This window comes from Oncorhynchus mykiss, chromosome 2, assembly GCF_057628025.1.
Source record: "Oncorhynchus mykiss isolate SJ-2025 chromosome 2, ASM5762802v1, whole genome shotgun sequence".
Classification (NCBI taxonomy): domain Eukaryota; kingdom Metazoa; phylum Chordata; class Actinopteri; order Salmoniformes; family Salmonidae; genus Oncorhynchus; species Oncorhynchus mykiss.
Window position 1 is genome coordinate 98,347,190 of NC_143023.1, and position 16,444 is coordinate 98,363,633.

The window sequence follows — 16,444 nt, forward strand, 5'->3', positions numbered from 1 at the left end:
GCGTGTGGGCATATGAAGTGGATATGTTGAGTGTAAAAGTGATCATCTGAAACAGGCCCTAGAGGCTAGATTTCTAGAGTTCTAGTTCTCTCATCAAGTGATCATCTGAAACAGGCCCTAGAGGCTAGATTTCTAGAGTTCTAGTTCTCTCATCAAGTGATCATCTGAAACAGGCCCTAGAGGCTAGATTTCTAGAGTTCTAGTTCTCTCATCAAGTGATCATCTTCCTCTTGATAGGTGATATTCCTCTTGACAGGTGATATTCCGCTTGACAGGCAATATTCCGCTTGCCAGGCGATATTCCGCTTGACAGGTGATATTCCTCTTGACAGGTGATATTCCTCTTGACAGGTGATATTCCTCTTGACAGGTGATATTCCGCTTGACAGGTGATATTCCTCTTGACAGGTGATATTCCGCTTGACAGGTGATATTCCGCTTGACAGGTGATATTCCGCTTGATAGGTGATATTCCTCTTGACAGGTGATATTCCGCTTGACAGGTGATATTCCTCTTGACAGGTGATATTCCGCTTGACAGGTGATATTCCTCTTGACAGGTGATATTCCGCTTGACAGGTGATATTCCTCTTGACAGGTGATATTCCGCTTGACAGGCGATATTCCGCTTGATAGGCGATATTCCGCTTGACAGGTGATATTCTACTAGCCTATTCTCCAAAATTAAACAAATTCTAGTAATCCCCTTTGATTGTGGACTGTATTATTATGCATACTGGATGGACTGGTTACCTTGTGCTACACTGCAAACTTACTATCCATGAGTCTGGGAGAGAATGTATGCCTTGACGATGCAATTGGTTCATTGATTTTGCAGGGCGGCTTACAGTTAGCCTACAATTACAGTGAATTTGTATTGGATTTTGAATAGCCTAGTAGTATGTCTGTCATTTATAATTAATAGGCTGACACAATTACCTTTTAGTTACAGAATATCTCAACACTGTGTGTTTCCATCTCCTCGAGCGGGCATGTTACTATTGATGTTCCTGAACAGATTGAAGTGTTGTGTAGCTGCAGGGACAGAGTTGGAAAACCCATGGTGTACGGAGTCTAGGCGGAATATCACCTGTCAAGCGGAATATCACCTGCCAAGCGGAATATCGCGGAATATCACCTGTCAAGCGGAATATCACCTGTCAAGCGGAATATCACCTGCGGAATATCGCCTGTCAAGCGGAATATCGCCTGTCAAGCGGAATATCACCTGTCAAGCGGAATATATCAGACTAATCACTAATGCCCTAAGTACCAGGCCATTAGGACCTGATGGAGGAACAATAGAGACCTGAGTTCCAGGCCATTAGTGACCTGATGGAGGAACAATAGAGCCCTGAGTACCAGGCCATTAGGACCTGATGGAGGAACAATAGAGACCTGAGTTCCAGGCCATTAGTGACCTGATGGAGGAACAATAGAGCCCTAAGTACCAGGCCATTAGTGACCTGATGGAGGAACAATAGAGACCTGAGTACCAGGCCATTAGTGACCTGATGGAGGAACAATAGAGCCCTGAGTACCAGGCCATTAGTGACCTGATGGAGGAACAATAGAGACCTGAGTACCAGGCCATTAGTGACCTGATGGAGGAACAATAGAGACCTGAGTACCAGGCCATTAGGACCTGATGGAGGAACAATAGAGCCCTGAGTACCAGGCCATTAGGACCTGATGGAGGAACAATAGAGCCCTGAGTACCAGGCCATTAGGACCTGATGGAGGAACAATAGAGCCCTGAGTACCAGGCCATTAGGACCTGATGGAGGGACTATAGAGACCTGAGTACCAGGCCATTAGGACCTGATGGAGGAACAATAGAGACCTGAGTACCAGGCCATTAGTGACCTGATGGAGGAACAATAGAGACCTGAGTACCAGGCCATTAGGACCTGATGGAGGAACAATAGAGCCCTGAGTACCAGGCCATTAGGACCTGATGGAGGAACAATAGAGCCCTGAGTACCAGGCCATTAGGACCTGATGGAGGAACAATAGAGCCCTGAGTACCAGGCCATTAGGACCTGATGGAGGGACTATAGAGACCTGAGTACCAGGCCATTAGGACCTGATGGAGGAACAATAGAGACCTGAGTACCAGGCCATTAGGACCTGATGGAGGGACTATAGAGACCTGAGTACCAGGCCATTAGTGACCTGATGGAGGAACAATTAGAGACCTGAGTACCAGGCCATTAGTGACCTGATGGAGGAACAATAGAGCCCTAAGTACCAGGCCATTAGGACCTGATGGAGGGACTATAGAGACCTGAGTACCAGGCCATTAGGACCTGATGGAGGAACAATAGAGACCTGAGTACCAGGCCATTAGGACCTGATGGAGGAACAATAGAGACCTGAGTACCAGGCCATTAGGACCTGATGGAGGAACAATAGAGACCTGAGTACCAGGCCATTAGGACCTGATGGAGGAACAATAGAGACCTGAGTACCAGGCCATTAGGACCTGATGGAGGAACAATAGAGACCTGAGTACCAGGCCATTAGGACCTGATGGAGGAACAATAGAGACCTGAGTACCAGGCCATTAGGACCTGATGGAGGAACAATAGAGACCTGAGTACCAGGCCATTAGGACCTGATGGAGGAACAATAGAGACCTGAGTACCAGGCCATTAGGACCTGATGGAGGAACAATAGAGACCTGAGTACCAGGCCATTAGGACCTGATGGAGGAACAATAGAGACCTGAGTACCAGGCCATTAGGACCTGATGGAGGGACTATAGAGACCTGAGTACCAGGCCATTAGGACCTGATGGAGGGACTATAGAGACCTGAGTACCAGGCCATTAGGACCTGATGGAGGAACAATAGAGACCTGAGTACCAGGCCATTAGGACCTGATGGAGGAACAATAGAGACCTGAGTACCAGGCCATTAGGACCTGATGGAGGAACAATAGAGACCTGAGTACCAGGCCATTAGGACCTGATGGAGGAACAATAGAGACCTGAGTACCAGGCCATTAGGACCTGATGGAGGAACAATAGAGACCTGAGTACCAGGCCATTAGGACCTGATGGAGGGACTATAGAGACCTGAGTACCAGGCCATTAGGACCTGATGGAGGAACAATAGAGACCTGAGTACCAGGCCATTAGGACCTGATGGAGGAACAATAGAGACCTGAGTACCAGGCCATTAGGACCTGATGGAGGGACTATAGAGACCTGAGTACCAGGCCATTAGGACCTGATGGAGGGACTATAGAGACCTGAGTACCAGGCCATTAGGACCTGATGGTCATTAGCGAGTTGGGTACTACCAACGCATGTACAAAGCGAACAAGAGGAGATTACTGCGACTCAACAGTCACGTGGAATTTTACTGCGGTCATTACTCATGACTGCCAGTGTGGCGGCAATACAGTCACCGCAACAACGGGTAGTATCTCTATCTCACACTCTGGTGAAATTGTCATCTAGGATCTTGGCCTAAGGGTCGGGGTCACAGTTAGGGGTTGATTTGAGCTTAAGGCTATGGTACCAAGTGGTGATCTCCAAATGTACATCTGCAGTCTGTTATTCCTCTCACCTGAGCTGACAACAACTCTCCCTCAACTCTGTCACTTCCTCCTCCTGTCTTCCATCCCGTCCAATAGAACTCGTCAACTCCTGCTTCTCTCCAATCAGCTGCGAGCGCTCCGTCTCCAGAGCTGCGATCTGATTGGTGTGGATGACTCTCTCCGCCCCCAGCTCATGCAGCTGAGCCAATGAGGACTCCAGCCTCTGTCTGACCATCTCCAGCTCTGATGTCATCTTTTCATTCATCTGTCCAATATCAAAGTGATAGATGGTGGTTAAACATTCAGACGGGATACGGAACACTTAAGCAAGGAAGAAAATTCAGTCACAGAGTACAGAACCATTCAGCTCAACAAGTGGAACCAACAGGTACAGCACTGGGACCAGAAATAGGGTTTAATATAATTAAAAATAATTTATATTTAAATAATTAATATAATTAATATAAAGTTTCACCTTTTAGGGTCCATTGTTCTGGTAAATATATACGGAACGTTTCAGAAATGTTTTAATAGAAAGTTTCCCCTTTTTTATTTTTTATTCCCAGAATTTTTTAAACCTGCTACGTCACAGTCCATAACCAAACCAAGTTCTTTCAAACTTCACACCTCTGTCACAGTCAGAAGTTCCTGTTTCATCTGCACAGTGTCCTGCCCCTGCCTGTTGGTGTGAGCCTTGGCCTCAGCCAGCTGGTTGCTGAGCTCACACACCTGGTCCGTGTAGCCTTCCCTGCCTCTCTGGGCCCTCTCCAACTGCAGCTCCAGATCCTGAGCATGCTGGTGCAGGTCTGCCTTCTCCTGTACATGACAGAACATACGCAGGTGTTCATCAAGACAAAGCATCTATGCACAAATACTTTTGGATCTGTGCATCGTTATACTCGAGATGCCCTTATCTCGATGATCACACTTTGGATGTTAATGGAATATTTGCACGATAACTCATCATGCATGGATGTGAAGTTAGGATTGGGGCCACAGTGTTTAGCTAGTAGACAGAGGATGGACGGAGACCTGCAGTAAGCGGTCCTTGTCAGACATGGCCGCGGTCAGCTTGATCTTCAGGTCCTCCACACTGTCCTCCAGCCGCAACACCTTGGAGGTCAGAAGGTCCCCCTCCTGCTCGACAGAGAGGGTGGTTAGGACCCGTCGGTGAAGTGAAAGAGGACTTTGGGTTGGTTTCCCAAACACTGATTAAGCGCAGTCCTCTGGATTAAAAAGAACGTCCATTGACTATGTTTTTTCTAGTCCAGGACTAGAGTTCATGCTGTCTGTCCCTTTGAGTGATGAACAAAGGTTTCCTGAAATGAAATGGAATTGATCCCAACCCTGCCACTCACCAGAGTGGCCTGGCCCAGCTTACTGCGTGCCTCACTCAGCTGGTCCTGCAGCTCACTGTGGGTCTGCAAGGCCCGACCCAGTCTCTGGTTCACTTCCTCTGTCTGGTTCAACACGGTCCTCTGAGCCTGGACAAAACAGAGCGGGAGGTAGGGAGAGAAAGGTCGGTGAAAAGTGCTTCAGCGTGTGTTTTGTAGCCTTGGAGACAGAGTGGGAGGTAGGGAGAGAACAGGGCTGGAGACACAGAGTGGGAGGTAGGGAGAGAACAGGGCTGGAGACACAGAGTGGGAGGTAGGGAGAGAACAGGGCTGGGGAGACAGAGTGGGAGGTAGGGAGAGAAGAGGGCTGGAGACACAGAGTGGGAGGTAGGGAGAGAACAGGGCTGGGGACACAGAGTGGGAGGTAGGGAGAGAACAGGGCTGGAGACAGAGTGGGAGGTAGGGAGAGAACGGGGCTGGAGAGAGTGTGGGAGGTAGGGAGAGAACAGGGCTGGAGACACAGAGTGGGAGGTAGGGAGAGAACGGGGCTGGGGACACAGAGTGGGAGGTAGGGAGAGAACGGGGCTGGGGAGACAGAGTGGGAGGTAGGGAGAGAACAGGGCTGGGGAGACAGAGTGGGAGGTAGGGAGAGAACGGGGCTGGAGACACAGAATGGGAGGTAGGGAGAGAACAGGGCTGGGGAGACAGAGTGGGAGGTAGGGAGAGAACAGGGCTGGGGAGACAGAGTGGGAGGTAGGGAGAGAACAGGGCTGGGGAGACAGAGTGGGAGGTAAGGGAGAGAACATGGCTGGGGGGACAGAGTGGGAGGTAGGGAGAGAACAGGGCTGGAGACACAGAGTGGGAGGTAGGGAGAGAACAGGGCTGGGGAGACAGAGTGGGAGGTAGGGGGAGAATGAGGCTGGAGACACAGAGTGGGAAAGATACTAAGATGAATATGTATAGAAGAGTCTGTTTAAACTGTGGAGTACCACAAGGAAGTGTTCTCTGACCCCTTTTTCTCCTGTTGTACATCAATGATTTAAAAGCTGCCTGTTCATTAGACCGTTGGGGACAGTAACCGAAAGGTTGCTGGATCGAATCGACCAAGCTGACAAGGTAAAAATATGTCGTTCTACCCACTGAACAAGGCAGTTATCCCACTGTTCCCCGGTAGGTCGTCATTGTAAATGAGAATTTGTTCTTAACTGACTTGCCTAGTTAAATAAAGGTTACATTTAAAATAAAATAAAATGTTAACAATGAACACAGGAGTTGGCAAAACTACACAGACAGACTAGGGCCTTTAATCCTTGGTCAAAGGTTGTGGACACGACAGGGAACAGGGTGTCCTTTGGGACAGAAACAACATTAGACGAGGCTAGTTGTTGGACTAACCTCTTTAGAGGTGTGTAGTTGCAGAAGGTCTCTCTCTGTCTCCAGGGCCTCTGCTCTCTCCTCGGCCTCTCTGAGGGCCTCTCTCAGTCTGGACAGCTCTCTCTCTGCTTTGTGCTTTTCCTGCATGGACACACAGACACAAGGACACACGGACACACGAACACAAGGATACACGGACACACGGACACATGGACACACAGACACAAGGACACACAGACACATGGACACACAGACACAAGGACACACAGACACATGGACACACGGACACATGGACACACGGACACACGGACACATGGACACACAGACACATGGACACACAGACACACAGACACATGGACACATGGACACACAGACACACGGACACATGGACACACAGACACATGGACACACAGACACATGGACACACAGACACATGGACACACAGACACATGGACACACAGACACATGGACACACAGACACATGGACACACAGACACATGGACACACAGACACAAGGACACACAGACACATGGACACACAGACACAAGGACACACAGACACATGGACACACGGACACATGGACACACAGACACACGGACACACAGACACATGGACACACAGACACATGGACACACAGACACACAGACACATGGACACACAGACACACGGACACATGGACACACGGACACATGGACACACAGACACACGGACACATGGACACACAGACACATGGACACACAGACACACGGACACACAGACACACAGACACAGAGACGCAGAGACACACAGACACACAGACACACAGACACACAGACACAGAGACGCAGAGACACACAGACACACAGACACACAGACACACAGACACACAGACAGACGGACACAAAGACACACAGACACACTGTAAAATCCTCCATATGGATTTAGTGCTGCTTAAAGTGGGGTTTTACTCTAAACAGGATTATCCACAAGTCACCTGGTCCCAGATCTGTTTGTGCTGCATCAACTCTTATGGTCGTTATGACAACAATCAGAGGAGTTGCACAAACAGACCTGGGACCAAAGAGTTTTGTCCAATGAGGTTTAAACAGTGTACCTCTCTGAACAAGTCTTGTTGTGTAACAGGTGAGGTCCTGCTGAGTGGGTTGTTGTTAGTTCTTGGGGCCGCAGGTTTGATAACACTCAGGTTTGATCTCATCTTCAACATGTCCATCTCCAGTTGGAGAACCCTTCAGATGTACATATAAATGGAATTTACTGACGTCTCTTTTGGGAGTTCTTTATATCAGGTTTGAAAACTGAGGTGAATACCAGGGTTGGGGTCAATTTAATTTCAATTCAGTCCATTCAGGAAGTTAAATTATATATATGTTTCTGAAATGACTGAATTGAAATGGAAATGGCCCCTGCATGGTGAATAGCTGTCCTGTTCATCTCCACTGGGATTTGGGAATGGCATGAACTCATTCAATGTCATGAATGCCATTCTTAGTGGCTTAGTCATTGTACTCACTTGTCTTGCAGTTCTCCTCGATGTCGACTTTCCTCAAACCGGCTCAACTCAGCTGCCTCCTTCTCCTGCTCAAGAGCACTCACTGCATCTGCCAGCTGCAGTAGGACAAACGGGTTGAGGGGTGAGCCTGAACCCCAAAGACCAGACAAAACCTGGCCTGAGCCCCAAAGACCAGACAAAACCTGTCCTACACCCTAAAGACCAGACAAAACCTGTCCTAGACCCCAAAGACCAGTCAAAACCTGGTTTACACCCCAAAGACCAGACAAGGACTGACCTAGACCCCAAAGACCAGACAAAACCTGGCCTAGACCGCAAAAAAAACCAGACAAAGCCTGACCTGAACCCCAAAGACCAGACAAAGCCTGACCTGAACCCCAAAGACCAGACAAGGCCTGACCTGAACCCCAAAGACCAGACACAGCCTGACCTGAACCCCAAAGACCAGACAAAGCCTGACCTGAACCCCAAAGACCAGACAAAGCCTGACCTGAACCCCAAAGACCAGACAAAGCCTGACCTGAACCCCAAAGACCAGACACAGCCTGACCTGAACCCCAAAGACCAGACAAAGCCTGACCTGAACCCCAAAGGCCAGACACAGCCTGACCTGAACCCCAAAGACCAGACAAAGCCTGACCTGAACCCCAAAGACCAGACAAAACCTGACCTGAACCCCAAAGACCAGACAAAGCCTGACCTGAACCCCAAAGACCAGACAAGGCCTGGCCTGAACCCCAAAGACCAGACAAAGCCTGACCTGAACCCCAAAGACCAGACAAAGCCTGACCTGAACCCCAAAGACCAGACAAGGCCTGGCCTGAACCCCAAAGACCAGACACAGCCTGACCTGAACCCCAAAGACCAGACAAAGCCTGACCTGAACCCCAAAGACCAGACAAAGCCTGACCTGAACCCCAAAGACCAGACAAAGCCTGACCTGAACCCCAAAGACCAGACAAGGCCTGGCCTGAACCCCAAAGACCAGACAAAGCCTGACCTGAACCCCAAAGACCAGACAAGGCCTGGCCTGAACCCCAAAGACCAGACAAAGCCTGGCCTGAACCCCAAAGACCAGACACAGCCTGACCTGAACCCCAAATACCAGACACAGCCTGACCTGAACCCCAAAGACCAGACAAGGCCTGGCCTGAACCCCAAAGACCAGACACAGCCTGACCTGAACCCCAAAGACCAGACACAGCCTGACCTGAACCCCAAAGACCAGACAAGGCCTGGCCTGAACCCCAAAGACCAGACAAGGCCTGGCCTGAACCCCAAAGACCAGACACAGCCTGACCTGAACCCCAAAGACCAGACACAGCCTGACCTGAACCCCAAAGACCAGACAAACCCTGACCTGAACCCCAAAGACCAGACAAGGCCTGGCCTGAACCCCAAAGACCAGACACAGCCTGACCTGAACCCCAAAGACCAGACACAGCCTGACCTGAACCCCAAAGACCAGACACAGCCTGACCTGAACCCCAAAGACCAGACACAGCCTGACCTGAACCCCAAAGACCAGACAAGTGCAGGTACAATGGTGTTGAAAAACTTCCAAGAAGGAAGAAACCTTGAGACTCTGGCTGTCCTGGGTCGAAGTTAAGACTACATTATGACCATTAAAGACCAGTTCAGGGTGTACACAGAGATCGTAGACTTTCTGATTCATTAAAGCCAGATAGTTTCTAAGTTCAGAGTGTACACAGAGATCGTAGACCTTCTGATTCATTAAACGGGCAGAATATCTCTTTTTTTAAAGTCCAGAGATCTTTCTCACTTACCTTGTGCTTCATCTCCAGCAGCTGTGCAGTACTACTGCTCTGCTGCGGCTGTGAGTCTCTGTTCTTCAGCAGGTCTGTCTGGCTGTCCAGACGTCCATGGGCCTCCCGCAGCCTCTGCACCAGCTCTGCTCGCCTGCAGATACAATGATTTATTACAGGTTTATACGTGTCTACGAGACTTTATAATACCTTATTATAAGGCTTTGTAACTTTCTATGTCACCCTAAGTAGTACCTTATTATCAGGCTTTGTAACATTCTATGTCACCCTAAGTAGTACCTTATTATAAGGCTTTGTAACATTCTATGTCACCCTAAGTAGTACCTTATTATAAGGCTTTGTAACATTCTTTGTCACCCTAAGTAGTACCTTATTATACGGCTTTGTAACATTCTATGTCACCCTAAGTAGTACCTTATTATAAGGCTTTGTAACATTCTATGTCACCCTAAGTAGTACCTTATTATACGGCTTTGTAACATTCTATGTCACCCTAAGTAGTACCTTATTATAAGGCTTTGTAACATTCTATGTCACCCTAAGTAGTACCTTATTATACGGCTTTGTAACATTCTATGTCACCCTAAGTAGTACCTTATTATAAGGCTTTGTAACATTCTATGTCACCCTAAGTAGTACCTTATTATAAGGCTTTGTAACATTCTATGTCACCCTAAGTAGTACCTTATAATAAGATAACATAAATACCTTCTATTTATCCATGATATTTATAATGCCTTGTTATAAGGCTTATAATACAGCAGGTTATGTCTATCTAATAAGGTATTATAAAGGGTTATAATATATTATGTCTCTCTAAGTACCTTGCTATAAGGCATTATAAAGGCTCATACCTAAAGCCACTCTCTTCCAGGGCTGCTCTCAGCTCAACCCCTGGGGAGACAGGGGAGAGGGACCGGGGGGCGCCCTCGGGGGCCAGGCGAGACATCGACTGCCATCTTCTTTTACCCAGCCCTGGGTCACTCTGTCTGCTGAAGCCACTGTCTCTGCCATTAGCGGAGGTGCTAGGACACATGAAACGGATGTCATCAATATGAAATTATACAAGCGGCTTGAGTAAACCTACCTTTGTAAAGGTGAAAGGCAGTGCTCAAACCAACCTAGAGTCAAGGTGCAGCCTTGAATAGAAGTACATAAAAAAAAAACTAACATTATGTCTTTAAGGTTACAAATAAAACTTCTGCTCTCACCCGGTGCTCATTTTGGAGAGGAACCCTCCAGTCCTACATGCCATACTCCACGCTAAGGACTAACAGAACAAAACATCACTCAAAAAAAATCGCCTCACCATGATCTAAATAATTCATTCATAACACAAATCATAAGTCACCTACATAAATCACAAATCGTTCCTTACCTGAGATTTAAAGTGAGACCTGCTGTCCCACATGTCCAGATCGGTGAGGACGAGTGGACTAGAGTCTCTGAGAGGGATGAAGGAATGACTGAAGGGTATAACACCCAGTCCTCCTAACTCATCACCCCAGTCGTCGCTGCCTTCCACGTGGGAGAGGCCGCGGTCATCACCCCCCCATAGCTGGGCCAAGTCCATCCGGGCACACACTGTATCCACAGGCCCTGGTCAGAGGGTTGGAAAAAGGGGACAAGGATTGATCGAGTCTCATGTTAGTGGCAGTTCGTAGTCTGCTATTATTACCACTATTCATGGAAAATGTGTTTGACTTTTCCAGTGTTTGTTTGTTCTGCTCTGAGTTCACACCCAATCTTTAACAATGCAGTGTGGCTAATTATAACACCGTTGTGACTGGACTCCAAATGCCTTGTGTTTGTGTTGCAGTCAAATAGAATTTGAAGAAAAAATATATATATCTTTACAAGGAAAATCAAATGTTTTCTGTGTGAATTAACCTTCTGTACACTGAGTAAATGTATTCCATCTGCATACAGTTCACATGTGGCCTACTGTTAAGCACCCAAAGAAGTAACTCATATTTTAGAATGGTTAAATAAACGTTTTTAAAATATACTGCCCATAACCAAAAAAACATAATCTTTAGTGACTAAGTATACCATATGAAAAGCTGCCTCTTACCTTGCTGTTCAAGCCCTCTCTTGTTCAATAGCTCTGTCCCTGCTGTTGTCTTTCAGCCGCCCCTGATTGCGGGAGCCAGGGAGCTGTTGAGAGTGCAGCCTTTGGCAGACGGTAGTCATGGTTACCTACATACAGAGGGACTCGCGGGTGAGCTGAAGTCCAATCCTGGCGCTTGGCTACATTGTCTCCCCGTGACATCACTGCTTCGGCAGCCTGTCTACTGTTTGTTGACATGATGAGATGACAGGAGTTCCACTCTGTGGAGCCTATCAAGACCGATTTAAAAAAAATATATAAAAAAAAAAAACAGTACATTTACTAATTGATTCACCCACACATTGCAACCGAGCATCGTGAAATACATATTTGTGTTTCATGTTTATGGTAAAGTAATCATTGTCAAAACATTACAGTAAGATTGACGTATTCGGGTATGTAGCATTAGTCTCGATCTTTAACGTCATTGGAATAAGTAGGCCTATTGTATAGATGTGAATAAAGACGATGGTATGCACACGATTTAATAAGGGAAGTTGTGTTTGTGTGTTGGTATGGGACATGACGGGTGTGAGATTAATGACTTGACAAAGAGCTGTATATTATAACACACTGTTATTTGCGCTGTCTCAACAGGACAGTGAGAAATACTGCAGGCCACTGAGATCATAACATACAGGTAGGTACCTGCCAAAATAAAGGAAACACCAGCATAAAGTGTCTTAATGAACGACGAGCCTCCAGAACAACGAGCCGCCAGAACAGCTTCAATGCTCATTGACATAGACTCTACAAGTGTCTGGATGTCACGTTCGTTGAATGGAGGAGACCAAGGCGCAGCGTGATGTGAATACATTCTATTAATTAACGTATAACATTTAAACAAACGTGACGCTATATATATAAACAAGTGCAGACACAGGCAACTAACCATAGACAATAACCCACGAAATACCCAAGGAAAAATGGCTGCCTAAATATGGTTCCCAATCAGAGACAACGATAAACAGCTGCCTCTAATTGAGAACCAATCTAGGCAACCATAGACATACATAACACCTAGACTCCTAAACACCAACAGACATACAAAACACCTAGACAGGGTAAAAAACACATACATCACCCATGTCACACCCTGACCTAACCAAAATAATAAAGAAAACAAAGAATACTAAGGTCAGGGCGTGGCACTGGAACTCAATCAGAAGGGTACGACACCATTCTATGAAAAAAAATCCATAATTTGGTGTTTTGTTGATGGTGGGAAAACGCTGGCACCTCTCCAGTATCTCCCAAAAGTGTTCAATTGGGTGAAGATCTGGTCTCACACACACACACACACACACACACACACACACACACACACACACACACACACACAGTAGTAAAGGCCAAATTCAATATTTATCTAATCATTTATTTATAAAGTATCAGTCAAAAGTTTTGGACAAACTATTTCTACATTTCTACATTGTAGAATAAAAGTGAAGACATCAAAACTATGAAATAACACATATGGAATAATGTAGTAACCAAAAAAAGTGTTAAACAAATCTAAATATGTTTTTTTGTTGAGATTCTTCAAAGTAGCCACCTGTGCCTTGATGACAGCTTTGTACACTCTTGGTATTCTCTCAACCTGCTTTACCTGGAATGCTCTTCCAACAGTCTTCTTGAAGGAGTTCCCACATATGCTGAGCACTTGTTGGCTGCTTTTCCTTCACTCTGCGGTCCAACTCATCCCAAACCATCTCAATTGGGTTGAGGTCAGGTGATTGTGGAGGCCAGGTCATCTGATGCAGCACTCCATCACACTTATTGGTCAAATAGCCCTTACACAGCCTGGAGGTGTGTGGGTCATTGTCCTGTTGAAAACAAATGATAGTCCCACTAAGTGCAAACCATATGGGAAGGCGTATCGCTGCAGAATGCTGTGGTAGCCATGCTGGTTAAGTGTGCCTTAAATACCAAATAAATCACAGACAGTGTCACCAGCAAAGCACCATCACACCTCCTCCTCCATGCTTCACGGTGGGAACCACACATGTGGAGCTCATCCGTTCACCTACTCTGCGTCTCACAAAGACACGGCGGTTGGAACCAAAAATCTCAAATTTGGACTCATCGACGATAGATTTCCACCGGTCTAATGTCCATTGCTCGTGTTTCTTGGCCCAAGCAAGTCTCTTCTTCTTAATGGTGTCCATTAGTAGTGGTTTCTTTGCGTCAATTCGACCATGAAGGCCTGATTCATGCAGTCTCCTCTGAACAGTTGATGTTGAGATGTGTCTGTTTCTTATGTCTGAAGCATTTATTTTGGTTCTTGAAATTTTCCGGACTGACTGACCTTCATGTCTTAAAGTAACGATGGACTGTTGTTTCTCTTTGCTTATTTGAGCTGTTCCTAAAGCTTAAAGCTGGTTGAGAGAATGCCAATAGTGTGCAAAGCTGTCATCAAGGCAAAAGGGTGGATACTTTTTCAGGACCCTGTCTTTCAAAGATAATTAGTAAAAATCCAAATAACTTCACAGATCTTCATTGTAAAGGGTTTCCCATGCTTGTTCTATGAACCATAAACAATTAATGAACATGCACCTGAGGAACGGTTGTTAAGACACTAACAGCTGACAGACGGTAGGCAATTAAGGTTACAGTTATGAAAACTTAGGACACTAAAGAGGCCTTTCTACTGACTGAAAAAACACTGCTCATCTGCGTGAATGTGGCTTAAGCATGCTGCAAGGAGGCATGAGGACTGCAGATGTGGCCAGGGCAATGTCCGTACTGTGAGACGCCTAAGACAGCGCTACAGGGAGACAGGATGGACAGCTGATCATCCTCACAGTGGCAGGCTGCATGTAACAACACTGGCAAAGGATCCGAACATCACACCTGCGGGACAGGTAGGATGGCAACAAGAACAGCCCAAGTTACACCAGGAACGCACAATCCCTCAATCAGTGCTCAGACTGTCCACAATAGGCTGAGAGAGGCTGGACTGAGGGCTTGTAGGCCTGTTGTAAGGCAGGTCCTCACCAGACATCACTGGCAACAACGTCGCCTATGGGCACAAACCCACCGTCGCTGGACCAGACAGGACTGGCAAAAAGTGCTCTTCACTGACGAGTCGCGGTTTTGTCTCTCACCAGGGGTGATGGTCGGATTCGCATTTATCGTGGAAGGAATGAGCGTTACACTGAGGCCTGTACTCTGGAGTGGGATCGATTTGGAGGTGGAGGGTCCGTCATGGTCTGGGGCGGTGTGTCACAGCATCATCGGACTGAGCTTGTTGTCATTGCAGGCAATCTCAACACTGTGCGTTACAGGGAAGACATCTTCCTCCCTCATGTGGTACCCTTCCTGCAGGCTCATCCTGACATGACCCTCCAGCACGGCAATGCCACCAGCCATACTGCTCGTTCTGTGCGTGATTTCCTGCAAGACAGGAATGTCAGTGTTCTGCCATGGCCAGCGAAGAGCCTGGATCTCAATCCCATTGAGCACGTCTGAGACCTGTTGGATCAGAGGGTGAGGGCTAGGGCCATTCCCACCAGAAATGTCTGGGACCTGTTGGATCGGAGGGTGAGGGCTAGGGCCATTCCCACCAGAAATGTCCGGGAACTTGCAGGTACCTTGGTGGAAGAGTGGGGTAATATCTCACAGCAAGAACTGGAAAATCTGGTGCAGTCCATGAGGAGGAGATGCACTGCAGTACTCAATGCAGCTGGTGGCCACAGCAGATACTGACTGTTACTTTTGATTTTGACCCCCCGTTTGTTCAGGGACACATTATTCCATTTCTGTTAGTCACATATCTGTGGAACTTGTTCAGTTTATGTCTCAGATATTGAATCTTGTTATGTTCATACAAATATTTACACATGTTAAGTTTGCTGAAAATAAACGCAGCTGACAGTGAGAGGACGTTTTCTTTTTTTTGCTGAGTTTACATGATTTCATATGTGTTATTTCATAGTTTTGATGTCTTCACTATTATTCAAGAATGTAGAAAATAAAGACAAACCCTGGAATTGGTAGGTGTGTCTTTTGACTGGTACTGTATAATTTGTTTTATACCTAAACTAAAGGGGTCCTACAATTCCAAATGAAATATCAAAATTGCCTATGGTATGACCATTTTATAACAATTCCACATGTCAGCTTAGAACCCCCCCCCGCCCCCCACTACGGTTTAGACTCTTGGTTTTTAAAAAAACATTTTTTCTCCCTTTCCAGTCTTGTTCCATCGCTGCAACTCCCATATGGGGGAGAGGCAAAGGTCGAGAGCCATGCGTCCTCCGAAACACAACCCAGCCAAGCCACACTGCTTCTTGACACACTGCTCGCTTAACCCGGAAGCCAGCCGAACAAATCTGTACGTGCGCGATGGGACAAGAACATCCCTGCTGGCCAAACCCTGACGCTGGGCCAATTCTACTCCGCCCTATGGGTCTCCCGGTCGAGGCCGGCTGCCACAGAGCCTGGACTCGAACCAGGATCTCAAGTGGCACAGCTAACACAGTGATGCAGTGCCTTATGCTTCGAACACACCGACAGCATCATTGTATTTTGGTACACCAGAAATACATTAATTCCCAATGAATCGCTGCGTTTGCCTTGCAGTTCGTTCGGTGGGGTGCATAAATTGGATTTATCGAAAGTATGTGTCTACCTGTATGAGTAGACGGCTTGACAGAAATGGTAGCAGAGGGTGAATGTTGATCTTTTGCATACATATCCCGGTGATGCAAAAACATTTTGCGCAATGACGCTATCGGTGGGTTCGAAGTGTTAGATCACTGTGGCATTCGGGAGGCCACGG

The 16,444-nt window shown here is 47.0% G+C and overlaps 1 protein-coding gene across 28 annotated transcripts in view; it reads right to left on the minus strand.

Moving 5' to 3' along the window:
* The window catches only part of LOC110500731 (uncharacterized), a 37,052-nt gene extending 20,657 nt beyond the window's left edge, over positions 1-16,395 (minus strand). For 10 of the 28 annotated variants that reach the window (XR_016490144.1, XR_016490147.1, XR_016490143.1 and 7 more), the window contains exons 1-13: positions 16,295-16,364; positions 11,626-11,891; positions 10,930-11,150; positions 10,763-10,821; positions 10,406-10,576; positions 9,552-9,684; positions 7,765-7,862; positions 7,348-7,480; positions 6,276-6,395; positions 4,905-5,030; positions 4,579-4,683; positions 4,174-4,362; positions 3,576-3,811 (exon numbers count right to left, since the gene is read on the minus strand). Coding sequence is in view for 20 of the 28 variants with exons in the window: in XM_090213675.1 (XP_090069801.1) it covers positions 3,576-3,811; positions 4,174-4,362; positions 4,579-4,683; positions 4,905-5,030; positions 6,276-6,395; positions 7,348-7,480; positions 7,765-7,862; positions 9,552-9,684; positions 10,406-10,576; positions 10,763-10,821; positions 10,930-11,124 (1,565 nt within the window). In the remaining 8 variants the exon portion in view is untranslated. Of the gene's footprint in view, positions 1-3,575; positions 3,812-4,173; positions 4,363-4,578; positions 4,684-4,904; positions 5,031-6,275; positions 6,396-7,347; positions 7,481-7,764; positions 7,863-9,551; positions 9,685-10,405; positions 10,577-10,762; positions 10,822-10,929; positions 11,151-11,625; positions 11,892-16,294 lie in introns of all 28 variants that reach the window. The other 18 variants (XR_016490149.1, XR_016490150.1, XM_090213669.1 and 15 more) reach the window with 3 other exon arrangements.
* Positions 16,396-16,444: the final 49 nt, after the last annotated feature.